Source organism: Caretta caretta, chromosome 9 (genome assembly GCF_965140235.1).
Source record: "Caretta caretta isolate rCarCar2 chromosome 9, rCarCar1.hap1, whole genome shotgun sequence".
In the NCBI taxonomy this organism is placed as follows: domain Eukaryota; kingdom Metazoa; phylum Chordata; order Testudines; family Cheloniidae; genus Caretta; species Caretta caretta.
This window is the reverse complement of record NC_134214.1, coordinates 77,581,159-77,609,140: the sequence shown is the minus strand read 5'-3', so window position 1 is coordinate 77,609,140 and position 27,982 is coordinate 77,581,159. Positions and strand designations below refer to the sequence as shown.

The 27,982-nt window shown below is 42.9% G+C and overlaps 1 protein-coding gene across 2 annotated transcripts in view; it reads left to right on the top strand.

Annotated features, from left to right (window-relative positions):
• Positions 1-2,821: 2,821 nt before the first annotated feature.
• The window catches only part of EDA (ectodysplasin A), a 185,542-nt gene continuing 160,381 nt past the window's right edge, over positions 2,822-27,982 (top strand). For both annotated transcript variants that reach the window (XM_048863602.2, XM_048863600.2), the window contains exon 1: positions 2,822-3,255. In XM_048863602.2, the coding sequence (XP_048719559.2) occupies positions 2,956-3,255 (300 nt within the window). In that variant the 5' untranslated portion in view covers positions 2,822-2,955. The remainder of the gene's footprint in view (positions 3,256-27,982) is intronic.

Here is a 27,982-nt window from a genome sequence, read left to right as displayed (position 1 = left end):
GTTACAAAAGTGCCATGCGACTGCCTGTTCTTACTTTCAGGTAACATTGTAAATAAGAAGCAGGCAGAATTATCTCCTGTAAATGTAAACAAACTTGCTTCTCTTAGCGATTGGCTGAACAAGAATTAGGACTGGGTGGACTTGTAGGCTCTAAAGTTTTACTTTGTTTTGCTTTTGAGTTCACTTATGTAACAAAAAAATTCTACATTTGTAACTTGCATTTTCACGATAAAGAGATGGCACTACAGTACTTGTATGCGGTAAATTGAAAAATACTATTTCTTTTGTTTATCATTTTTACAGTGCAAATATTTGTAATAAAAAATAATAATATTTGTATTCTGTGTTGCAATTGAAATCAACATATTTATTTAAAAATGTAGAAAAACATCCAAAATATTGAATACATTTCAACTGATATTCTATTAAAACTGCGATTAATCACGATTAATTTTTAATTGCAATTACTTTTTTTTAGTTAATCGCGTGAGTTAATTGCGATTAATCATCAGCCCTACTCCAAAGAGCTTGAAACAGTAGCTGTAAGAGAGAGAAAATGTTCCATGAATCTTAATCGCCCCCTCCAACACCACTCCAGCAGCAAACTCTGTTGCAGGAGGGAGAAAATGCATGCTTACCCAGGGACGTTCTCCAGCAAATTCAGGGCACGGGTGCCAAGCTCCACCAATGTTCGGGGCCAGGTCACTCCCCCGGCCCCACCTGCTGGGGGAGCCGTGCTTCTCCCGGCCCCGCCTGCTGCCCCTGCATGCCTCCACAGCCCCGCCTGCTGCCCCCGCACGCCTCCCTCAGAGCGTCCCCGCCTGGGAAGGGGGCGGCTGCCCTGCAGCTCCACGCCGTGCTCCCTTGCCAGCAACTGCTGGCTACAAAAGGGAGTGGCACTGGCAGCAGGCTGAGGCAGTGCCTGTGGAGGGAGGAGGCACACATGTGATGGCAGCCCTCCCTCCCCAGCACCCACCACAGGGGAGGTGAGGGGGCTTCCTAGACCTGAGAGGGGCCGAGTCCCAAGGAACACATGCAGTGACAGTGGTGCAGGGTGAGTGTGCTGCTGGGGGGCAGAGAGGGCTGAAGGGACTGTGGAGTCCTTCTCTCTGGCCCCAGCCCCGGGGCAGCCTGCCTGCACCCCAAACTCCTCATCCCCAGTCCTGCCCTACCCCAGAGCACGCACCCCTAGCCAGAACCCTCACCGCTGTGCACCCCAACCTTCTGCCCTGAGCCCCCTCCAGCACCCTGAACCTCTCATCCGCGGCCCCACCTTCATCCCTCACCCCCACACCCCAACCGTCTGCCCTAGCCCTGAGGCCCTTCAGCCCCAGCCAGAGCCCTCATCCACCACACCTCTGCCCTAGCCCTGAGCCCCTCCCGAACCCCCAGCCAGAGCCCTCGTCCCTCCCCACCCATGCCTGCACATTGTGCAATATAGGGAAACTGTTAAATGCTTACTGTTTCCAGTCCATTTTTACATTATTTTAAAAAAATATATATTGACTTACAAGGCAGGGTTGGGGGTGGGACTTGGACCCATTCTGGGCACCACCAAAAATTATGCAAACCTGCTGCCCCGTGCTTACCCATGCACATAGATATGTCTTGACTGCTGAGGGTAAGTACTGGCACCCTCTCTGCTGCTCTCTCTGTCTCTCTCACCGGCTGCTGTCCCTGCAGGTCCTCTGTTGCCACTACTCCTGGAGGTCAAGTATCAGAGGGGTAGCTATGTTAGTCCGGATCTGTAAAAGAGGCAAAGAGTCCCTTGGCACCTTATAGACTAACAGATGTATTGGAGTATAAGCTTTCGTGGGTGAATACCCACTTCATTGGATGCATCAAAAACTTATGCTCCAATACGTCTGTTAGCCTATAAGGAGCCACAGGACTCTTTGCTCCTACTCCTGGAGGGTTGGCCCCATGATGCTAAATCATGCTGTCTTTCTGCAGTGCTACCAATAAGGGGATCTTTGTCTGCTCTTAACAAAGAGCGTATTTCATCTTTGCTTTATATTTTTATTGCTTTGAGCAGTGTCAACAGGGAAACATTATGCATCCTATGCTTCAGTCCATTTCTCCCTAAGACTTGCTTATTTGGACAAGGTGAGCTGCATCTTTACCTGACATTGACTGTGCTGTAATTCCAAAAGGAAATAAAGTTTGGAGGGGCAGCTACAGCTGTTAGCAGTATTCTTCCAGTCTGTCTTCATATTACTCGACATCTCTCACAGTGGGAAATTAAAGGTATGGAAAGTCTTTTATGGAAAGTATGTGTGCCTGGTCTATAGGGAAAAACCTTTATAGTGCTGTGAGCCTCTGCCTGTTATTCCTGCCCCTTCATCATGCCTTAGACAGCATCATAATTGAGAGCTCCCTTAGCACCAACATTCCATATTCTGCCACCATTCGTAGTCTGATTTACTATAAGTAGTAAGATGTATATTCTCAGACAAAAATCTCCTGATGATTGAAATAAGGTATCAGTGATTTACTGAAAGAATTTACAATACTGTAATTTGTAATTACCAACATGTCAGCAGGGGGCGCTGAGCAGGGAGTTAGGTCCCTGCTTTTGAGGAGGGACTCCTGGGTTCTAGGCTGTACCCGATGCTCCTAGGCAGATTCCTCTCCCTTGTATAATGGGGATGAGATCAATGCCATATCCAAGCCGCCAGCTCCCAACCGTTCGGGAAGAGTTAAATTAAGGCCAGGCGAGGTAAGGCGGAGTCCTCCAGCTACCCCGCCTCCAGGCCTTGTCTGGACAAGGAGCCAGGCGTGTCGGAGGCCGTGGCGGCTCCGCCCCTGCGGGCTCCTCCCCCTGGCCGGGCGCTTCGTGCGGCTGTTCTGGCCGTAGAGCCTGGCTGCGGCTCCGGCTTGGGGTTCGTCGGGCGAGGATGGAGCAGTAGCCAATCTTCTTTTTCCTCGCAGGACTCGCCTGCGGTGGTACTGACCATGAGCTCCGAGCGCAGGGAGCACGCGACGCCCCAGTCTGACGGAGGTGGCTGCGCCTGTGGCCGCCGGGGCAGCGGCGGAGGCAGCTGGCGCCTCTTCCTGGGCTTCTTCGCGCTCTCGCTTGCGCTGCACCTCCTTACCCTGGGCTGCTACCTGGAGCTGCGTTCCGAGCTCCGCCGGGAGCGGGACCCCGATCCCACGCCTTCTCCCCGTCACGGGGGGGGTACCACGGCCGCCCAGGGCTCCGCTGGCTCGGCCAGCCTGCAGCGCCTCGCCGAACCCACGGACCGCCGCCAGCAGGTGAGTCACGGGCACTGGGGAACAATGGGGTGACTGGAGCTTGGAGGTACTAGGAGTGTGAGCACGGGGGCGGCTTTGCGGGGTGTGGGGGTGGACGGGAAGTACAGGGCAAGTGTCTGCACTCCTTAGACAGCCGGCGTTTGTGCAGCTGCTCTTCAGGGCTGATCGATTCTGTCTTGGAGACAGGTGAGGGTGGCTGGGCATTGGGGAGAACGTCCTGCTGCTTGGCATGCTCCCTTCTCGATCACTGTGAAACAAATTCTCTGCCTTGAAGAATTTCTCCGACTCCCCAGCATGATGTTAATGCCCCTTAATACTAACGCTGGGGCTTCTGTTTCACCTACAAGGGTGAATTCCATCCAGTCCTTAGCCCGTGTTAGGGCTTTTAGCACAGGCTTGGCACAACCTGTTTGGAAAGGTGAATCTGGTCCGTCTTTCCTTCCTCGAAGCAACAGACTTAAGAACGTAATGGCTTGTGGCTGCAACTTTGGAATATCATGCATGCCTCTTCTGGCCAGGTGGGTGCATGCTTTCATCATATTCTGATGGAGGACTGTAAAGATCTTTGACCAAACATTTCAGGGGTAGGGAATGAATGGGTGAGAGACCTTGTTGCTGTCTTGGGTTAATAGGAAGGAAAACTCTTGTCACCAATTACAGAAATTCTAAAAGTGTTTTATAATGCTATACACTCAACCATTTTAGCTTTGTGAGGTTTTGTACTTCAGATGTATGTTTAGATGGACCTTTTCTCTCCACCCCCACTTCATCATTTTCTTTGCTGTGAATCTTGGCAATTTAGTACAATACATGCCTGAAGGGGTACTTCAAGTGACAATTGTCCTGATAAACAATAGAATCCTTCCCGAGGCTCTTGCAACAATTTTCTTATCTCTGGCTTCTTCCAGACCTTTTCAGCAATTCAGGAAGCATTAGCTTTATCACTCTCCCTTATGGCACTCACTCTCATGAAAGTTGAATAGCTTTAAAAGAAAAAAAAGTCTGATATCCTTCATAAGGTCCTGATCACCTGTTTGATCTTTATACTCCAGCTACCTATGCTTTTAAATACGGGATTGAAATTTAGGGAATTTTTTTTCTGTTTTCATATAGTTATTGATGTTAATCAAAAGGTCACTTATTCACTTAAATCTAACACACTTTTTAAAAATGAATTGAATGGTTTCATCTACAATTGCTGTTGAACCCTCTACTAACTTCGGTGCCTTTAAATTACACTTTCTATGACAAAATGTGTTTTCTCTGCTGTCTTCTGAAAGGTTGACACTAACAACTGGGGAAATTGACTATCCAGAGGGAAGGAGAAACTATACAACTGACAAGACAGAGAAAACAAAGATATTTACTTACCTTTTAAAATGCTGTAATCTTAGGTGTTAATTGTAACAATAGTATGTATGTAATGATCAGACAGAATAAACATTCTTTAACTGATTGTTATCAAATTTTAACTGCTTAATTTTAAGGTGGAGATTATATTTATATAATTCTTTTGCCTCCACTCATATCACTTTTCTTGCATCCCTTTTTGTGTGCTGCTCTTTCCTCTTCTGGTTTGGAGTGTCTATTGCTTTTTCTCTCCTATTGAGCCAAAGTGGCTTTTGTTTTTCAATAAGGATGGGGAGGAAGGGCTGCTCTATGCTAATAGCTGCTGGCCTAACTGGCTGAAAGGTTGACTGGGGCAATAAACTGGATTCTTCTCTTGTTTTCCCTCCACCCTCATTTTTCATACAACGCCATTGAAGGAGGTGGAGTCTGAAGCCACTCTCCCTGTCTTGTACTGCCATAGACTGAGTGGAAATGGGGCTCAGGCTCCTGCTCATCATGTTCAGGTCATCACCCCATATGTGGAGTCACTCTATAAACAATGGCTAGTCAGTAAGGTTGGGGAAGGCAGCCTGCTTTTGTTTAGAATAATTTGATCCATCTAGTTACTTGTCTTTAGAACTGTATATTCCTATGATTGGAGGTGGAATGGTGGTCCCTGCTGAATGTAAACTCTAGTGACACATTCTCCTTCCTGGGTAAAAAGCACAATTGTGGGTGAAGGGGTACTTGTAAAGAAAGCTATTGTGTAGCAAGCATAAAGCCCTGCTTCAGCCCATGTAGGAGATATTACAGTTGCTGCCCTCCTCATTGTGGAAAATACATAGCCCTGAAAAATCCATGTATTTGGAATAAATGTTTCCACTACTTGGCAGTTGACCATAAGGCATCAATCTCACTGTTCAAGTCTCAACAAGTCTTCAGTTTTAATGTACTGTACCTGAACTACAACTGATTATGGGAAACAGACTTTGTTGTAGCTACAAACAGTAAAAATAAGCTACCTATTGAAGTCAAAGAAAAACTATGGAATTCTAACAGTTTTTCATTCTTTATTTTAAGCCTTGTCAATGTAAAATGAATTGAAACTGATTATTTGATATCTTAAATCTTTAGATTGCCTCTTTCTGTATTCAGCTGTACAATATTACTCCTGCATGCTTGAAGTTCCTCAGGGGCCTTCATGCGAAATGAGATGACTCTTAAAAGCTATCTGACTGAACAAGTGTACCATGAAATAATAAAACAGTGATTCCATTTAACCAGATTAAGTAGTTAAACCATATGTGCTCTGTTGTATATGGATTTGGGGTAATTCATCAGTTTGGATACAGACTGAGGTCCAATATTGTCTGTGCAGTTGAAACACTCCAGGTAAGTTAATAGTCTAAATATGTTCATTCTTGTATAGCTGGGCAGTAGAACATTAAAATGCTTGATTATGATGGAAATATTCTAAGTAATAATGAGAACATGCAAACGCCAATTCAAGGGACAGTATACTACACTTTTGTCCTTGAAGTGCCTACCTGTAGGTAACTGAACAGTATGTGCATATTCAGAGCATGGTGCCTTTGACTATATGTATAACTGATAATATTCAGGAATACACTCCCCTCCTTTTCACCTGTTTTATTTTGTTTTTTCAATCTCCTTGCAAAGACAAAGGATTACTTCAATCTTTGTGGGAAAATAGATTAAATTTTAAGGCATGTCGTTTTGTATTACATAACCACAATAGTTTAGAGCGTGTGTAAAATTCTGTAACTAAAAATCAACACCAACTGTGCTAAGTAATACAAAATATGCAATAGACTTCTTCATTATGATTAAGGTTTCCAGCTGCTTTATAAAACAGAACATTAGCCCCATTTAAAAAGTTATGATGTAACCACAGTCCTATCCAGATATTATTATAATATAATAATCCCAAATTATCAGAGGGACTGTAATATTTGTTGAAATTAAATACACTATACACTTCTCTGATATATCATCTGTTGCTTACATTCTTTTCTGTCTGTCCAAATAGTAATAGTAGCTAGCAGCACCCTGTTAATGCCATCAGAAGAAAATAAAATTGAGCAGGCTACTTTTTAAAAAAATTACCAGTGTTTTAAAACTAACATTATTCCACAGCATTTACAATAATCATTAGATATCAGTCTCTAAACTAGTTTTAAATATGCATGGTTTTACTTCCAACATTCATCGTGCTGATAAATTGACACATAGTGTGCCATGAATATACAAGTATTTATAATCTATCACACTTTAAAACATCTAAATGGAAATCTTATTTCAGCACAAATCTAGAATGATTACACCTTGTATTGATTATTGAAGTCATTCAATCTGCTGTAAATCTGTACAATTTTGATTTTTTTTTTTTTTTTTTTAAAAAAAGGTTTCCTGCATTTTTGGGGAAGGAATCTGCAGTGATGGTCAGCATAGATACCTTCATTGGACAGAACAGGCTCTTGGCAGGAACCTTGTTTGGCTGAGCTCCAAAAAATGACCTCGTGACAGGAGAGAGATTTGGCAGCTTAATAATTGTGCTTTCCTAGCTCACATGGTAGTGAAACATGTAACTGCATTTAATTTCAGATACAAGGACAGCTCTTTCATGACAAAGGTTGAGGAATTGCAGTTCCTAACTTTGTCCCAGTCGGTCCACTATTGTTGCATCATCAATTTAACATCTAGGTCAGCAGTTTGGTAATGCTACTTTACCTTTGACTTTTAGATTGCTGCCATTTTTTATGTTACATAGCATGATTTGCTCAATAAGGCCTTGAATCGTAGCCATGACACTGCACAGGTAGGTGTCCAAGCTAAAATGGTATAATACAAGCAATCTGTTCAAAACAAATTGCTTGACTATAGAAATAGTTCAGTGTCTATGCTGTATTTGAGTTTGGCAGGCACTTCATGACATAGTGCACATTCAAAGAATGGACAGCGGGTAGCATCACAGATGTAGGCTTAAGATGTGCTAATTAATTCTTCAAATATCTTCTGTCCAAATTAATTTCTACAATATTTCATTGTAAAGAAGTCATTAATGTGGCATTTGAGCCCTGCAGCATGCACTCAAGGCTCAGTTATTTTGAGGGGTATCTTGAATTTTGCCTTTCTATTTCCTGCATTTGCTGACATGCACTGTAAAGTTCTAGAATACAAACAGTTGCCTAATTTGGTTAAACGTCACATCAAAAGAAGGATCAGATTGACGCATTACTATCTGTGCATGCTTTAGATTTACTATTTGACTGAATACAAATACAGTGCGCTCCGTTTATAAGAATCACCCGCATAAAGTGATCAAAACCATTGGGACAAAATCATTCCTGTACCTAAAATATTCCACTTGTAAGAATCAACCACGTGTAAGAATCAAGTTCTCCAGAACGGATGTGAGTCTTATAACTGGAGTACGCTGTGTTCCCTGAGATTTTTGCTTCTATGGAGTAAAAAGAGACCTGGGAAAGCCGGTAAAACAGCAAAAGTCCTTTAATATAAAGAACCTCCAAGTTACTTTTGTGTTCTTCTGATAGGATCTTGACTGTAGTTATCGTGAAGTCAGGCTTATGTTTTATGAACATCTGAATGGGAAGAGACTGAGACTAGTGTAGCCTGTTTCTCCAGGCAATGTTTCTTAGGTATAATCTTCAGTTAACCCCCCATTGAAAACAAAACTCCCATCTGTACTGCACTATATAGACTGCAGTGACTTAAATCAGTTTGAAACCTTTGTGGTAGCTCTTTTCTCTAAGAAATTACCTCAAGATAAATCAGAGAGTGAGAACTCTGTTAAAGAACTGTATCTCCAGTAATTCCCCCTCAAAGTAGTCCTGAAACTTGCTCTAGAATCTAGTTTAAAAACACTAAATTCTGTTTGAATCAGTCTGTTCCTTTGCATATAATCTGAGCAATTCTTCTGAATAATTCTCTACTGACATCTAGCAGGCGATGGATTTTGAAGCCTTGCTTTTAATGAATGTAAGGTGGGACTGTTGCCCCCTTGCAACTGCCATGGAAGAAACAAAAAGCATCCTATTTCTTGGAGTTAAATCAACTATCCATCAATTATGACTAAGGATACGATTCTGTCATGGAGGTCATGGATTCTGTGATTTTTTTTCCAGGACCTCCGGGACTTTGTCTGCAGCAGGGCTGGAGCAGCTGTCAGCCCCGGGGCAGCAGCCACTGGAAGAGCTGACCAGTGGCCACCCCAGGGCTGCCGGAGCACGGGCTGGAGGTGGGGCTGCTGAAGCAGCTGGCTAGTGGCCCTCCTGGGGCTGCTGAAGCAGCTCGCCAGGGCTGGGTCAGCTCCTCTGGGGCTGGAGCAGCAGCGGTCAGCTTCTGCCACAGGAGTAGTTGTGGGACTAAAGCAGCTGCAAGACCTGGCAGTGCTCTGTTTGTTCCTCTCCGGGTATTTTTAGTAAAAGTCAGGGACAGATCGTTGGCTTCCGTGAATTTTTGTTTATTGCCCACCACCTGTCCCTGACTTTTACTAAAAATACCTGTGACAGAATCATAACCTTAATTATGACACATCAAACCTTTTCCTGAGGCATTATGACCTACTTAGTGAGACTTCCTAATATGTAATTTAGTCGCTATTAGAGCTTCATATGGAAAAAAAAAACATGCAAAAGGAACAATGTGGTCACCAGTGTCTACCATTATCAACATAGAGGATATCTTCCTCAGATGTAGCCTTTGGATTAAAGGCCCTCTTGTTTGCCTTTGGTGTATAAATGTACTGCTAAGTTTAAAAAAAAAAAAAAATGGGGGGAGGAGGAGAGATGGAACGTTGGTTGGGTGTCAAGTTGGTATAAATGCTAAACAGAGGTATTCTCTCATGTCAGTATCCGCAGATCTCTAAGGTAACTTGTGTTTTTTGTTTTATTTGTTCTGTTTTCTCACTGGTTGCAACCAAGCAGTTGTTGTTCTGGTGGTAGATAGATTTATATGAAATCAAAACTACAGATAGAGCAAACTCTCCTCTTTTTACCACTGATGGGCATTATCATAGTAGTTATTGGGAGATATATTAATGTGTCATTATTTTTTGCAACAGACCCTGAGTATCATTCAGGTTTTCAGCTATGTATTCTAACACACTTTGTCTGTTTTCTTGGTAAGGCAGTGGAGGTGTAGAAATGAGACTTCTGGGTAAGAATAAGATTTGGCATGTCTACTGCAAAATGTTACTTAATAACATTGCAACAACTAGATTGCCTGGACTAAATACAACAGGAATAACTACCTGTGCTTGGAAAGGATTCTTCCACAGCAAGGAACCTTGCACTGTTCCTTATGTCACTTCATTGTCTTGGCAATAATGTGATAGTAAAGGATGAGAATTCCTGATCAAATCAACTTGGGGATGGAATGATTATGGTAGACTGGCTTTTCTGTGGGGGAAAGGACTGTTGGTTATACAGCGTGGAAAGACTTGATATTGCTGTCCTCATACATAAAATACAATACAAATTTTGGTACTAATACAAACACGTGTCTTCTAAAATCTATCTTTAAATTCTGTGGTGGACAGCAATTTTTATTCAGAAGTCTGAAATAATATTTTTAATTTACTCCTTTCAAGGAGTTTATCCCATTCCTATCTTCAACACATTTCACTAGTATTGTAATATTTTCAGAGATCATCTGCACATCTCTGTATAAAACAGCTGTATTCAGATATCTGTGCATTTTAAGTATTTCATTACAATTTTGGTTTAACTACAATTATATAATTGTATTTGCCTGCATCTAGAACCCTTCTTCAAGATGTGTTGCCCATATATGTTTTCTATTGTTTGAGGTGTGCATAGGAGGGATAGCTCAGTGGTTTGAGCATTGGCCTGCTAAACCCAGGGTTGCGAGTTCAATCCTTGAGGGGGCCATTTAGGGATCTGGGGCAAAAATTGGGGATTGGTCCTGCTTTGAGCAGGGGGTTGGACTAGATGACCTCCTGAGGTCCCTTCCAACCCTGATATTCTATGATTCGATTCACTCAAGCTGGAGATTTCTGATCAGCAGTAATTGTTGGAGTGGCACATGAGCCCTGAGTATCCTTGTGCTTCTGAGGGCATAAAGGGTAGGGCTACTGCAGCAACATCCCTCAGTTCCTTCTCACTATATGGGGCTACAAGTTGGAGCTCACTTCTAGAACACTTTGCAGCCTTCTATTCTGTAAATAGCTGTAAATTGTTAGTGGTAGGTTAGGTTTAGTATAGCAATTTTGTAGCATTTCCTTTTTCCTGTTGGGAAACTGTACGTATTTTGTATTTTCCTTCCTGGGAGGTTTTTGGTACCAATTTAGTCAGTGTGACTGACCATAAGTTCCTGGAATTCAAAAGCTACCCATTTTGTGAGGCAGTGATGCTATTAAATGATGGCTACACAAGATATTTGACCTGCCTTGATGAAGGGCATATTTCAAATACAAGCTCCATTTGCAGAGCATTTACCAGGAGGACTTGGTGAGCATGGGAGTCTCACCTTAGGATGTTCATCTTTGAAAAATCAATGCATCCGGTCTCTGACCAATGCCTCTGGTCTATGACACAAGATTCCTTGCAGCAGAAACTAAGGATGAGAGAAGTGCTTCTGTATGTCTGTCTTCAGAGACTGTTGAAGATGCTACTGTGGCCTGGTCAATGCATAAAACTTAATTCAACATAGTTATGGCATTCACGGGTATGAAAAATCCGCTGTAGCTTTATTGATGGATGGGTGTATTGATTAACTAATGCAGTCTAAGACTTTGATCTGTAAAGATTCACTCTCCTGAGGGCTACAGCATCAGGAATATTATTAGTATTAAGAGACTCTAGAAGCACACGAGAAACAAGACCGGTTTAGTACAAGTTTATTTATTAACAAATCCACTAAAATACAATAACGAGGAGAGAGAGAGAATTCAAAGTGTTTAGCCGTATGACTGACATCACTTAACCACTTCAGGGTCCATCAGCAGGCAATATCATCCTGGTATCTCCCTGTGTGTTTCTTCCTCCCAGCACACAGGCTGGGCAACACCTTTTATCCTAGTTACACTTATGCCTGCTAGACTCAGACATATGCATAAGGGTGTCAACCCCTTTTTCCATAATTTCACTTCCACAACCCATAAACTTTGGGGTGCTCTACTTTTCATAGGTTATTCTCTTAGTTCTCCTTATTTTTGTTAGCATCTACATAGGCTAGTCTCCATGGTAAACTGCGGTTACTGCAGAATTTCTCATGATGTTACAATTGGGTGTCTTGTCTAGATCAGTGCTACTCAAAGTGGTGGTCCGTGGACCAGTGCTGATCCGCGAGCCTTCGGCTGCTGGTCTGCGCGCACATTGGGGGATAAAAAAAAAAATTGCTGCTCCCCCACATCAGATGATTACATTGTGGCATATTTTCCCAAACATTACCCACTGGCATGTTCTTTACAGTAATCTTATAACTTAACTGGTGCAAGGTTATTCCTGGGTCACCTACTTACGTCAACCATCCTTAGGCCTAAAGCCTAGTATGGCTAAGCTGAAATCTTACAGGCCTCAGCAGGCTTTGCATTACAGCTTTACTTTGCTTATATACCTAATACTCTCATCGCTCATAAATGCTTGTCAACCTTATACTCCTATGATCCTACCATATTTAAACCTAGCCATCACACATTAATTATTCTTAATCACACCAATAAATCCTCAATTAAATGAAACAAATGGGTACATCACCATAACTATATTGACTGAAGCCTGGTGTAGACTGCTAGGTTGAGGGAAAAATGTCTCTGTAGACCTAGCTACTGTCGTTTGGTAAAACCTCTCCTATTGTGGTAAGCTCTGTTTACACTACAGGGTTATGCCAGCATAGCTATGCCACTGTAGTGGCTGTAGTGTAGACATGACCTGAATCTTCTGGCTTGAGGAATCCCTCTGAACACAGAAGTAGTGGGAAGTATCGAGTCTATAAGAAGAGATACAGATCCCTTTCTCTAAGCGTGTCATCAAAGCCCCCAAACCTCCAGATCATCTGACCCAGGGGTTGGCAACCTTTCAGAAGTGGTATGCCAAGTCTTCATTTATTTACTTTAAGGTTTCGCGTGCCAGTAATACATTTTAACGTTTTTTAGAAGGTCTCTTTCTATAAGTCTATATATTATATAACTAAACTATTGTCGTATGTAAAGTAAACAAGATTTTCAAAATGCACTGAGCACAGGGCTGGGGGTGAGGGAGCAGGCTGGGGGTTAGGGTGCATGGTCTGGCCAGGAGCTAGAATGAGGGAGGGGGCTCAGGGTTGGGGCAGGAGGTTTGCGTGTGGAGTGCTTACCTGGGCAGCTCCTATTTGGTGCGAGGGGTGGAAGTGGGAATGTGGTGGGGGGTGCAGGAGCTCCCGTTTGGTGCTCAGGGTGGGGGTGGGAGTGGGGGGGGTGCAAGAGTCAGGGCAGGTGTGTGAGGAGGGCGCAGGAGTCGGGCATGGGGTGTGGGGGGGTGCAGGGGTTAGGACAGAGGGCTGGGGGTGTGGGCTAGGGTCATGGGGGTGCTTCCTGCCCAGAGCGGCTCACGGCAGGGGGCTGGAGGGGATATGCCCTGATTCCACCCCACGGCCCCATCTCCTCCTCCTCCCTGGAGCAGCAAGCGTGCTGCGGCTCTACTTCTCCCACTCCTGTGCAAGGGCCATCAGCTGATCGGTGGCAGGGAGAGGAGGAGGGGCAGGAATGCAGCACGCTGGGGGAAGAGGCGGGGGTGGGGGGAGCTTGCCTGCCCTGCTGCAGCAGCCGGCAGGACCAAGCTTCTTCACCCTGGTGGGAGAGCGGAGAAGAGCGGGCTGGGGTGGGCAGGATTTTTAATGGCACGCTGCTGCCTGCCGGGGTCCCGGCCTGGGTTCGGCAGCGGGCTGAGCAGGGCTGGCGGCTGGGACCCGGCAGGCAGCAGCATTCCATTAAAAATCGGCTCGCGTGCCGTCTTTGGCATGCGTGCTGTCGGTTGCCGACCCCTGATCTGACCTATATGGCAGCTCAAAACTTCAAAAAAAGTTTCCCTGAGCACCCAAACCGCTACTGGATTGGAGCTAATTTTGCCTTAGACTTACCTCAGATCTTCTCCATAACTGTATCAGTGATGCGGGCGACTTGGTACAGTGATTGCATGTCCAGGCACTGGTATTGCAGTGGTCTCACCAGGTAGCCAATGTCTAGTGCGCCTATGGCTCCAATGAGATTTTGCTAGAATCAGTATCTTGTGGCACCAATCTTATGCCTACTTTCATTTTACAGTACCAAAGTCGTCATTGGCCCTTTCAAGTCTGCAATTATATCTTGCTATCTGAGACCTCTTTGTTACTGAATTCTCTATTTCCCCCAGCACTGCCTTCACTCCACTGTACTCGTACCAAATAAGAGTGAATTCTAGTCTGATTCCCACTATTACAAAGGTTACAGCTTCTCATTTTCATGAGGACTTCTCCTCCTTTACCTTATCTGTTTCTGAAGAAAGCGGAAAGCCTTCCCATGCAAAATATGTGTATCTGGACTCCCTGGATCACTACCCCTCAAATATTACTAAAAACAGGAATCCAAATGGACTCAGAACATTGGTACCCACTTTCACCAGTGCCTTATTTTTCAGCATACCTAGAATTTCTGGGGTTCTTGGGGGACTAAATCTCCTTCTCTTGAACTATCAAGAAGGGAACTCTCATCTCTACACTAAGTGGAACCAATTCAGGAGGTGTCTCCTTTGAATGAAGTATTGCAAGTGAAAGACCAGTCCATCCTTGCACATATCAAGAAGTGGTAATCCCAGAGCCATCATCAACTGCACAGCCAAAAGATTTTTCAGGACTTGGTGAGGAGAGTAGCCTCAACTCTTGATATTCCAGACCACATAAATTGCTGGACGCTGCGCATATTTCAGCACCAGACGTCTAGCTCTCCCAATCCTGAAGGGTCTCTTAGACCAAACAAAAACTCTGTATGGCAGACACCCAGCTTTTTTAGCTCTTACTTTGAAGTAAGCAGGCTGATGTATCATCCAGTGGGTTTGAACGATTTTATATCCAGCCACTACCAGGCTGCTTGCTGACAGCAGTGAGATCTTTCATTGGCAGCCACTATCAGAGATCTGCTCCAAAGGACAAGGAGCCAAAGAGCTACACTTCTTCAGTAGCAAGTGGTCTACCTGAAGACAAATTAAGATTTCAGATTACCAAGATGCACTGGTCAAGTTCAGTTTTTATTAATTGGGAGTTGATGTTAACATTTATTGCTAACTTGCCTCAGGACTCGAAACAGGAATGTAAGTCCACTGTAGTAGAGGGCCAGACAGCTCTCCAGTACAATGGATAAAACATAGGTTCATGGCAACATAATGTTCAGGCCTTCAGAGATTCCTAGAGAATTACAGACAACTGTTTGAGGACCTCCTCTTTTGAGGGTTGTCATTTGTTTAATGATGAGACAGATGATGCTTTTCACACCCTCAAAGAGGTATGAGGCACTCTGTGGTTGCTGGGTATATATGTACCAGCCCCTAAATGTAAGCATTTTTAGCCCAGAGGCTTACTATAGATAACTAACTTACTTAACATCAGTGCTTACCTACAGAACCTCCTAGAAAATAACAGAAGTTCTCTAGGAGAAAGTCCTCATCAGCCACAAAGTCATCTCTCTCCCACCTCCTTCATCTTTTGAGACAACAAATTTGACTTCTCACAACTTACTTTTGGATCTTCCTATCCTGTCTCCTCCCTTTTGGGGATCTTCCTGTCTCACTTCCATTTGTGGACTACCATTACAACTGATTGATGTGTACTAGAAGTTGTAGAAGTGGGTTTATGTGATCCAATTTCATTCCCTACCCCACCCTCATCCACCTTTATTGTTCTTTTTCAGGGTTCTTTTTCAGGGACCTTTCCCATTAGAGCATGTTAGAACAAGAAGTCCAATCACTTCTGGCTCTGAATGCAGTAGAAGACTTATTAAATATTCTGATATGGGGCTCTCTCAGTCTCTCATTTTGAAGCTGTTCTGCCATATATAAATAGGCATTGGACTCGCGCAAGAAAGTGGGAGCGAGTGAGTGAGTCTGTAGCCTCCTGGTTAGGGCACCCGCCTGGGAGGTGGGAGATCCAGGGTCCAGTCTTGGCTCCAGTGACTCTAAGCATTTCCCATTGCCTAGTTTAGGTGCCTTTCTCTCCCCATTCACTGTATAGGGAGCCTAGGTACCTAACTCGGGGTTTCTGGATTGTGGGGTTGTTCCTGTGACTTTTCTAGGTGCTTGAAAGTTAGGCATTGCCATGCAGTGTGTGACAATGTCCAAGTCTCTTTATGAATATGGGCCAAAGTGCCTAGCTGTTGTAACAGCTTGCTTTAGATGGCTGGGGATCTGGGTATTCATAGATTCCAAGGCCAGAAGGGACCATTGTTATCTGGTCTGTGGCCTCCCATATAGCACAGCCCACAGAACTTCCTCAGAATAATTCCTAGAGCATCTCTCTTAGAAAAACATCCATCTTGATCTAAAAATTGTCAGTGATGGAGGATCCATCAAGGATCACAATTTATGCTTTATTTAAAGTCTGAATTTACATCTAATTTCAACTTGCAGCCCTTGAATCATGTTATATCATTCTCTGATAAATTGAAGAGCCCATTATTAAATATTTGTTCCCCGTGTAGGTATGTATAGACTGTAATCAAGTCACCCTTTAACCTTCTCTTTGATAAAGAAAAATAGATTGAGTTCCTTGTGTCTGTCACTATAAAGCATGTTTTTAATCCTTTAATCATTCTCACGGCTCTTCTCTGAATCCTCTCCAAATTATTAACATCCTTCTTGAATTGTGGGCACCAGAACTCGACACAGTATTCCAGCAGCAGTTGCACCAATGCCAAATACAGAAGTAAAATAACATCTCTGCTACTCGAGATTCACCCGTTTATGCATCCCAGGATTGCATTAGGTCTTTCTGCCACAGTGTCACACTGGGAGCTCCTGTTCAGCTAATTATCCAACATGATCCCCAAAACTTTCTGCATCCCAGGATGGAATCCCCCATCCAATACGTATGGCCTACATTCTTTGTTTTCAGATGCGTACAATTACATTTAGCCATATTAAAACCCACATTGTTTGCTTGTGCCCAGTTTACCAAGTGATCTGGATTGCTCTGAATCAGTGAGCTGTCCTCTTCATTATTTACCACTTACCCAATTTTTGTGTCATCTGCAAACTTTATTCGTGATTTTGTGTTTTTCTTCCAAGTCGTTGATAGATGTTAAATAATGTAGGGCCTAAAAAACATCCCTGCAGGACTCCACTGGAAACAGACCCGCCCAATGATGATTCCCTGCTTAGTTACATTTTGAGACTTATCAGATGGCTAGCTTTTAATCTATTCATTGTATGACATATTAATTTTATATTCTAGTTTTTTAATAAAGGTGTCACGTGGCACCAAGTCAAATGCCTTACAGGAGTCTTATTATATCAATAGTACTACCTTTATTAACCAAACTTGTAATTTCATTAAAAAAAATACCATGTTAGTTCGTCAGGATCTGTTTTCCATAAGCCCATGTTGATTTTCATTAATTACATACCCTTCTTTAGTTCATTATTAATAGTCTCTTATCAGCTGCTCCATTATATTGCTCAGGATCTGTGTCCGGCTGACTGGGCTATATTTACTCAGGTCATCCCATTCACCCATTTTAAAAAGTGGTACAGTATTAGCTTTCTTTCATTTTCTGGAGCTTCCTCAGTGCCCAAAGACATACTGAAAATCAATGGTCCAGTAAGCACCTCAGCATGCTCTTTTGATATTCTTGGATGCAAGTTATCTGGACTTACTGATTTAAAAATGTCTAACTTTAGTAGCTTCTGTTTAACATACTGCAGAGATACTAGTAGAATGGAAAGAGTTATTGCAAAATGATGAGACTGCATCATCTGTTTTTTCACCCCCAATACAGAACAGAAATATTTATTGAAAACTTCTGCTTTTTCTGCATTATTTTTGATAATTCTACCATTTCTGTCTAGTAGTGGACCAATACCATTGTTAGGATTCTTGTTGTTCCCAATGTTATTTTAAAAAGCGTTCTTATTGTCCTTAATTCTGCTGGACATAGATTTTTCTTTGTGCCCATCGGCTTCTCTTATCAATTTTCTACAATTCTGAACTTTCCCTTTCTTCTATCTGTTATTTATATATAATTTTTTGTACAGTTGCCTTCACTTCCCTGCTGAATCAGGCTGTTTTTTTAACTAGCCTGGGCTTCTTCCTAAATTGTGGATTTTGTAGTGTTCTTAAATGATTGCCCATTATCATTCACATTTTTCTGATTAAATTCTTCCTCCTACTGATTTGGCACATAATTGTTAAAGCATTGTGTATGTGTATGTATCTGTAATATTACTGGTCTGGATTTAATTCTGTTTTCACATTATAAATGTGATTTAAGACATGATCACTTGTACCTAAACTACTATTAACCTGTAAATCTCTGATCAGTTGCTCATTATCTGTTAGGACAAGGTCTAACCTAAAATTCCCCTGTGTTGGCTGCAACATTTTTTGAGTTAGGAAATTGTCATAGATAGTATTTAGAAATTCCAAGGATGTTTTAGTACCGGATAGCATGAAACCTCCAGAATATGTCACCCAAATTGAAATCACCCATGATCTCAGTTTTCCCCCCGCTACATATTGTAGATGGGCACATCAGGATGACAGCTTCCTTTTCCCTAGTGTGATTTGGTGGTCTGTATCAGACACTAACTAATACCCCGTCTTTCGCTTTATCTGGCAGGCCATTGATCCATAAGTATTCAAGATCATTTTCTTCTGTGTTATCAATGACTCAGAAACAGGTAATGGTATTTTGATATAGAGTGCCACTCCTTCTCCTTTTTTGTCTCCTTGTTCCTTCCTAAGTAGGTTATAACCATTGATTTTTAACATTCTAATCATACAGATCATCCCACCAGGCTTCAGTCATACCAACTAGATTGGATTTATTCTATTAAATGAGCAATTCCAATTGTTTATAACCCAAACTCCTGATATTAGTATGTAGGCAAGTTAAGAATTTATTCTCTTCATGTCCTTTGGTTCCTTGATTTAATTTTGTTCTCAGCATCTCAGTTTTGTGCTAATTGAGCCCTCATACTTTCCTTCTTTTTACCCTCCCTTTTTGGTAATAATATAACCCCATGAGATCCATGTTCTTGTCTAAATGGATGAGATTTTTACATGGGCTCGACAGGATCACCTATCACCTTCAAAATCTCGATCCAATTATTCTGGACTAAATCATCCCTATCAAGTAGCTTTCTGCATGTGTGCTGGCAACCATCTTAGCCAGTCATCCCCATTACACAAGAATCCTCTGTGTTCTCTCAGCCAATCGTGGGGTGATTTCAGAAAGACCTGATGGCTCTTCTCACTGATAAAAGCCCGTTCCAATTTGGAACATTAAATGTAGTTCTAATAGGGCTCTGAGCCTTCCCTTTGAGCCCCTTGCTATGTGCTGTCTTTCATCTCTGACCACCTTCTTAGTGGCAATACATCTGCCAGAACAGTGGATGAGTTATAAGTGTGAATGGCAAGTCCACCATACACAGTTTTCCACAAGGATAACATTTCTTTAAAACCACGCCAAGTTTATACATAAGGTAGTTTATGAATTTCATGTAAATCAAATTATTTACTTACAGTATTTTTCCAGAGTGGGGAGGGTCACTGTTCTCTTTTGTGAGCAGCGAGTGCTTCAGCAAGTGTGTGTTTGCTAAAATTTGAGTGTGGATTGGCAGGGATGGCTGGGAGGAAAAACCTGATACATCACATTAGGAAAGGAGTATAGAATTCAGAAGAAAGGAGTAAATTTTATGGGAGAAGGAGGTAGAGAATGCATTGTCAGGCAAGAGACCAGAGGTGAAAAGAATGAAGAAAAAGAGGAAACACTCAAGTTCACTTAGAAACAGACACTGATCGATTCTTGGAAAGAGAAAAATATAGAGTAAAGACAGGAAGAAGGTACAGTAAAAGCAAGAGAAGTAAAACCATTTTTTTTAAATCAGTAGACTTACAATTGTATATGGCATTTAATTGTGTATTCCTTTAATTGTGAGGAGTTGTGGTGTTAGGGGCATAAACTTTGGGTTGAATGCTGTAAATGGCAAACACACAGGTGTCTTTCACTCTGGCTGTTAGGTGTTGGGTGCATTTTTTTTTAAGCCCTGTTAAATTTTTCTTGAGCAAAGAAACCTGTAATATTGAGCAGATGTATCATTAACTTCTTTAGGAAATGTCCTAAAATAATATGAACTGTAAGTTATGATCATGCCAGTCTTAACTCTTCCCCTCTACCAGTGCCAGTCTTCCATTTGTTGCATTCTTTTTGAATCTCTGGTGTGCTCTTTGACATGAATAATTTTAGAACACTGAATTCTTGTGCACCTACACCAGGTGTCAGCAGGATTTATTGTAATTACAGTAACTCCTCACTTAACATCATCCCAGTTAACGTTGTTTTGTTGTTACGTCGCTGATCAATTAGAGAACATGCTCATTTAAAGTTGTGCAATGCTCCCTTATAATGTTGGTTGGCAGCTGCCTGCTTTGTCCACTGTTTGCAGAAAGAGCAGCCACTGGAGCTAGGTGGTGGGGGCTTGGAACCAGGGTGAACCGGCAGCCCCCCATCAGCTCCCCACTCCCCTAAGTTCTCTGTGCGGCAGCTGCCCAGTAGGCTACCAATTGCCGGCCAGTTCAGCTGTCCCTCCCCCACTGCCATGTGCTGCTCCTGCCCTCTGCCTTGAAGCTGCTCCTGGGAGCCTCATGCTTGCTGTGCGGGGGGGGAAAGAGGGGTGCTAATGTCAGGGTGTCCCCCTGCTTCTGCCCCTGACTCCTTTACCCCATCTCCACAGAGCGGGGTGTGGCAGGACACACATGACAGGGCTCAGGACAGAGGGAGCTTACTGGCAGCAGCTGCTGTCTCAACTTGCTGATCTACTTAAAATGGCAGTGTACTTAGAGTGGGGTCAGCATACTTAAAGGGGCAATGTGCATCTCTCTCTCACACACACATGGTGTCTCTCTCTCTGCCGTGCTGTCTCCCCTCCCTCCATTTGTGCTGCCTTGTAGAGTGTGTGAGGCTACATTAACAACAATGTGTTAACCCTTGTGGGCTCAGCTGAGTGCTAGTTCATCATATATCAGTAAGGCATTCCCTGGGAAATATCCCACCCTCTTCTACCCTCTGACTTCACCATCTGAACCAAGCTTCACAATCATAATTGCTGTGTACAGTATTAAATTCTTTGTTTAAAACGTATTTTGTGTGTGTGTGTGTGTGGATATGTCTTTTGTCTGGGGGGGGGGAAAAATTCCCTGGAACCCAACCCCTGCATTTACATTAATTCTTATGGGTAAATTGGATTTGCTTAACATAATTTCACTTAAAGTAGCATTTTTCAGGAACATAACTACAATGTTAAGTGAGGAGTTACTATACTTGATAAAATTCTCTGCCAAGCGTGAAATCAGTTTTTGCAACATTTGAATGTAAAGTTCCCATTGTACTTATAATTCACACTTTTAGATCTGGTTGTATGAGCTGAAAAATACACAAGCTTATAAATGTAACAAGTTTTAAACACTTTAGAATAATACCTTTTTATACTGCACTTCTTATTCATAGATCTCAAAACACTTTACAAAGGTGGATAAATAGCATTTTAACTTTTTTTCATTTCATAGCTGTCTCTTGCAGAAATTCAAAATACATCATGGAAAATGCAGATGTTTTCTCTTGTGTTTGTGTTTGTGTTTGGGTCACTTATAAAGAGGAGTTTCCGTCTATAAGATAGCTAATGTTGTGCCAACTTTTAAAATGGGTAAATGGGATGACACAGGTAATTAGGGTCTGTTTACACAGCAAATTAAAACCCATGATTGGCCTATGAGAGCTGACTCTGGGTCATGGGGCTCAGGCTGTGGGCTGCTTCACTGTTATGTAGACTTCCTGGCTTAGGCAGGAGCCTGAGCTCTGGGACTCTCCCACCCTGTTGGGTCCTAGAGCCCAAAGTGAAAAAGTTCTCTAGAGACCTTAGAACGAAAAAGGCATCCTTTAAATATTGGAAGCCAAATCCTAGTGAGGGAAAACTGAAAGGAGCATAAACTCTGGCAAGTAAAACGTAAAAAGAATTTGAAGAGCAACTAGCTAGACACAGAAGCTAACAGCAATTTTTTTTTAAGTACATCAGAAGCAGGAAGGCTGCCAATCAGTCAGTGAGGCCACTGGATGATTGAGGTAGTGAAAGAACACTTAAGGAAAACAAGACCATTGTTGAGAAGCTAAATGAAATCTTCACTTCAGAGGATATGAGGGAGATCCTAATATCTGGAGTTACTCTTTTTAAGTCCTAAATCTGAAGAACTGTCCCAGATTGTGTCATTAGAGGGGGTTTTGGAAGAAATTGATAAATTTAACAGTAATAAGTCACCAGGACCAGATGGTATTCACCCAAGAGTTCTGAAGAAATTCAAATATGAAACTGCAGAACACTAACTGTGGTATGTAACCTATTGCTTAAATCAGCCTCTGTATTAAATAACTGGAGAATAGCTAATACAATGCCAATTTTTAAAAAAGCCTCCAGGGGTGATCCTGGCAATTACATGCCAGTAAGCCTAACTTCAGTACCGGGCAATTTGACTGAAACTGTAGTAAAGAACAGAATTATTAGACACACAGATGAGCATGATGGGGAAGAGTCAACACCACTTTTGTAAAGGGAAGTCATGTCTCATCAGTCTATTAGAATTCTTTGAATAAGTCAACAAATATGTGAACAGGGGTGATCCCCTGGATACATCATACATGGATTTTCAGAAAGCCTTTGACAAGGTCCCTAGCTCATTCTAATGGACAAGTCTTTACATCTGACTTCAGATCCTGGCCAGCAGACCCCATTTGGACAAAGGTCTCCAGAGACCTCACTTTCTTCACAAAGGAAGGCTCATTTCTCTAAAAAGGCAATGAGGAAAAGAGCAGAAACTTCTCCTAAAAAACTGACCAAAAAGAACTGGTCTCTGGCTCAGTCTCTCTCCTTGGTATTGACTGCACCACAGCTGAGTACCTATGAGGCATCAGTATCCTCTAGCACCATCCGCACTGTGGTCTCCGCTGATCCCAAGCGCATAGGTTCAGAGTCAAGAGGCAAGACCAAGCCTATCTTCTCCTCCATGGCACCGTCAGCACTGATTGAGGAGGAAGCAAGACCTTCACCACAGGCTATGCCACTACTGGCTACTCCACCATCCATATCAGTGCCGACAGCTGCATCTATGACAACTTCATTGGCACCAACAACTTTGCCGCTGAAAATATTGGCACCAATTCTACAGCGCCGAAAACTTTGCCGCCAAAACTACTGGCACCACACCAGTTCCTCCATCATAAAGACCTATTCGTATTGTTAACACCACAATCCCCACTCTTCGGCACCCTCAGCTCTCCAGTACACGCAGTACTGGAACAATCTGAGTCACTATTAGACCTCCATTTTCCAGCGAGGAGGATGAGGAGGAAGAGGGCGTTTTCTCTTGAAGACGCTCCTCCCCTGCCTGACCGATGCCAATCCCTGGACCTCTGCGACCAAGGTCTTATTATGGGCAGGACATATACCCAGTATGGTCACCCATGAATGGGCCCCCCTGTGCTGTTCCCCACACAATGGCCTGATTAGGACCCCTCTATTGCTTATAGAAGGCACTGCAGCAGACCTCCCAACCCCTATAGGGAGGGGATTAGAACTCCACCATCAGTCTCAGTTCCTGCACTGTCGGAGTCTGCTGAGGAGACCTCTGGGGAATGGGAGGAGAACCTAGCGCAGGACATTACACCCCCTACCAATAACTCCTCTTCCCTGGATGAGGCCATCATGCCCCCAACATCTACAGCCACTGCTGACTTTAAACAGTTTCAAGAGCTCTTCAAACGAGCAGTTGATGGTTTAGAGACCCCACTTGAGGGAGTCCCAGAGTCCTAACATCAACTGCTGGACATCCTGCAAACTTCCTCGACTTTCAAAATAGCACTTCCAATCAGTGATGCACTAATGGAACCAGCCAAAAACATTTGGCAGACCCCAGCCACAATATCACCTACCTGCAATAGGGCTGATTAAAAAATATTATGTATCCTCAAAAGGCATGGACGTTTTATTTTCCCACCCTGCACCAAATTCTCTCGTCGTTAATGCCATCAACTAGCATGGTAGACAGGTCCACTCCCAGTGAGAGAGAGTGGAAATGACTGGACCTTTTCAGCCGCAAGGTCTGTTCATCAGCAACTCTCCAATTTTGGGTCGCCAACTATGCGGCACTATTGGCAAAATATGACCATGGCAACTACTCCTAACTGATGGACATTATTAGTGACATCCCGGAGGACAAGAGAGACCAATTTAAATCTATCATGACCAAAGGACAGCTTGTAGCCAGGACTACCTACAGGCATCCTTAGATGTGCCTGATACAGCTGCAAGATCCACAGCCACTATGGTTGTCGTGCACTGGGCATCCTAGCTCTGTTCCCAACTTTGCCCCAGACCTTTTGTGGGAAATGGGGCAAATCACTAAACTTCTTTCCTTCAGTTAATCTTGGCTACTTTAATCCTCAACACCACTAGTTTAATTAACTATTTGAAATACATAGCAACTTCTATGTTGTATAGGAGAGTATTATAAAGGAGCTAATGCTTTACAAAAGCTTATGTGGTTCTTGGCATCTACTTCATGCCTCTGGGCTCAATAAAATTTAATCCAGGAAATAATTTTGGAATTAACAGTTTTTGAAACCCTCCAAGGATCCTGCTGAACTACTTGCCAACCATTACCTATATCCAATGAAACCATTAAGATAATACCTCAAACTGTCATTGTGACACCCATATTGTCATTATAACATTTAAAACTGGCTTAGCTTCATACAAATGAGAATTTTTATAATGTGATCACCAAATGAATAACTTAAATCCTTGTTTTGTATGAAATTGGAGATAATTTCCCTTGTAGACCAGGATTTTATGGTGATGTGGTCAAAACTGAAATCACTAGAATTATGGGGTGTCTTTATCTAAAACAAGTTATAAGAATTTTTTTATAATCAAAAAAAGTTTCCCAAACGTGGTACTTAAAATATCTGATTTTTTTCCCCCCTCTCAGACTTTATAGTAAAGGAGACCAAGCCTAGAAAACTTAGATCAACACATGAGTTACTGAATACGTGTGTTGGGAGGGGGAGAGGTGGTGGAAGAGGGGAAGAAAAAGGGGATAAAGAGGTATAGCGGAAATAGTGAGTTTAACTATAGCTGTTGCCACCGCTCCGCCTAAAAGGTGCTAAATTAATCTTTGTCCAGAGCATTTGAGTTTAAGTGTGGACTTGTTGATGCTTGCTAACTTTCCTTTGTGTATTTTAATGCCTATATAGCACTTGCTAACACTGTTGCTTTGACAACCAGGTGATGGTGAAATACATCAGCCTAGCACTCCATAAGAAAGCAGAGGATAACCTGTTGTCCTCCCAGCTCAGTCTATTTTGCAATATAAACCAGTGACCAGGTATCAAGCCCTGGGGTAAAATTTTCAAAATTGCCTAATTCATATTGAGCGTTAATGAGACTTAAGTTCTTAAGTGCCCAAGTCAGTTTTGAGAATGAGAGTTAGGTTCCTAAGTAACTTAGGCACTTTTTACCCCAGTCTCTAACATCCTGTTGTGCATCACAGTTGTATACCAATAAGTGCAGATAACCAGGAAGCTTAGAGTAGATTGACACGAGTCCAGAGTTTAAATTTTTTTGCTTGTCATTTTCTCAAGTGGTATTTAAATCATATTTGTGTGTTCCATATTACTGATATATTTGCACTTTTAAAAAAAGATGTAACTGTTCACTTTGCTAGTCTTAGACTAAAGTTTAAAATACTTTCCTGTATATTTTCAAACCTCTTATCTGCATGCACTGTAATATCCATTAACTAGTCATTTTTTCTTGCATCTTTGTTTTAACAAAACAAATTTCATTAGCAATGAGCTAGCATATTAAGATTTAATGGCGTGATCCAAATCCCAGCGAAGTGAAGTGAAGCGAAAAAACTTCCATCAACTTCAAAGGGAGCCAAATCAGACCCCTTATGTCTCTGTAAACCAAGGGTGGGCAAACTTTTTGGCGCGAGGGCCACATCCGAGTGCGAAACTGTATGGAGGGCTGGGTAGGGAAGGCTGTGCCTCCGCAAAAAGCATGATCCCCCTGCCCCCTATCCGCCCCCTCCCACTTCCAACCCCCCCCCTCCTTGTCCCCTGACCACCCCCTCCCGTGACCCCATGCTCCAAGCCACCTCCCACCCCCTATCTACACCCCTATCTACAGGGGGTGGGGGGTGGCTTGGAGCATGGGGTCAGGCTAACCCCTGCCCCCCGACAGGCCCCCTGGGACTCCCACACCTATCCAACCGCTCCCTGTCTCCTGACCGCCCCGCCCCCCAAACCGCCACCCCATTCAACAGCTCCCTGTCCCTTAACTGCCCTCCGCTCTCTTTCCATGCAGCTCAGAGCAGCAGGAGCTCGCAGCCCCACATCCACCTGGAGCCAGCTGAGCTGCCTGCGCTGCAGCATGGCTGTGGGGGACAGCAGGGAAGGGGCCGGGGGCTAGTCTCCCCGGCCAGGAGCTCAAGAGCCGGGCAGGACGGTCTTGCGGCTGGATGTGGCCCAGGAGCCGTAGTTTGCCCACCTCTGCTGTAAACTCTTAGCTTTGCTGTGCAAAAATTTGGCTATAGTAGAAGGAAAGGAGATTTCTATTCCTAAATGATGGTAAAAAGCAAATTTTACAGTCAGCTAAAGTTTATAAGAATGTAATCATATTTATTTTAACATGTTCTTGATTGTTTTCCCGTGCTGTAGTCATTGCTGATGTTGAACTTGTACTGAAACAAGAACTCTGATTCTTCTTCTTTCTCAAAGTCACTGTGTTCTATGGATGACTTCCTTTCCAGAACCTGAATTGACAGTGACTCCACCTTTAACCCTGTTTACCTTCTTTTTATCTTACTGTAGAAGCTGGCATAGCACCAGCTTTGCATCCATCTAAGAACAGACATGTGCAAACAGATTCATGGACTATATAGAATTTGGCTTTAGTCAGCAGAACAAGCACACCTGCAAAACGGCACACTTCACTAGTACTGCCATGTTTCATTTTCACTTTTCTCATAATCCAAATGTCCTGTAAATATTCTGCCTCCTTAGACTTGTGCTACCCACTTGTAATAATCTTTCCACAGTTGTGGTTTTAAATTATACCTTGTTTTTGGGCAATGATTGTACTTTTAGCTGTATACCCTCTATGACCCTTTAACAAAAATATTTTTTTCTAAGTCATGGAATTTTGCTTTTAAATCCTAAACATATAAGAAAGTTAAATGCGTAACACCTGATTCAGAGGTCAGGGAACAAGGTAGTTTTGCAACATCATTGCGGCCTTCTGGATTCTGGAGGCACCTAGGGATGGTTGAACAGATCTGGGGCTCTTCTGACTTACAGCTGTCTGCCACAGAGTCCTAAGGCGCTCCACTCTGGACAAGTGCCTATGGGGAGACAAAGCATAGGCCAGTTCAACTGACCCTGAGACTCATGTGGTTCATTGTGCAAGGGTATGCTGTATGTGCTAAACAAGAATTAAATTAGGAAAACTATCATTGGTATACTGGCCCTGGGTCTGCATTACATGATAAAGATGATTGTGACACATGGCTAGAAAGGGTTAAACATCCTGCAGAAAGAATAAACCTCATAAGACATGTGGGGAAATAATGTTTGTGTTTTTGTGTATTTACATATGTATGAGTAGGGTGGACAATGAACAATCCCTGTCTATGCTGTATTCTGATAATTCAGAGGTCAAAAGAACATCCTATCATTTAAATGAATTGTAACCATAGGATATCTCGGTATTCATCTCTCTTTGAAATGTACTGTGAATGGTGGAGGAACAAGAAAATTGTCTTTTGCTAATTCTATAGCTAAGTACCGATGATGGACCTCCTTCAAAGTCATGCTAATTACCTTTTGAACTCCCAACTTGTCAAAAGACATGAAATTGTATAAAAGATCCTTGAGTCCTGATTCTGTCATATCAGATCTGCTTAGGCTTTATCAGGGGAAGCTTGAATCACAAGACTGAGGTTCCAGTTATGCTGGTACACCCTGAATATGATATTTGGACATTGGACTATAACCTATGAACTATTTCTGAAAGAACTCTTTGCAGCTACAAAGCTCACCATCTATGCTATGAATCTGAACCTC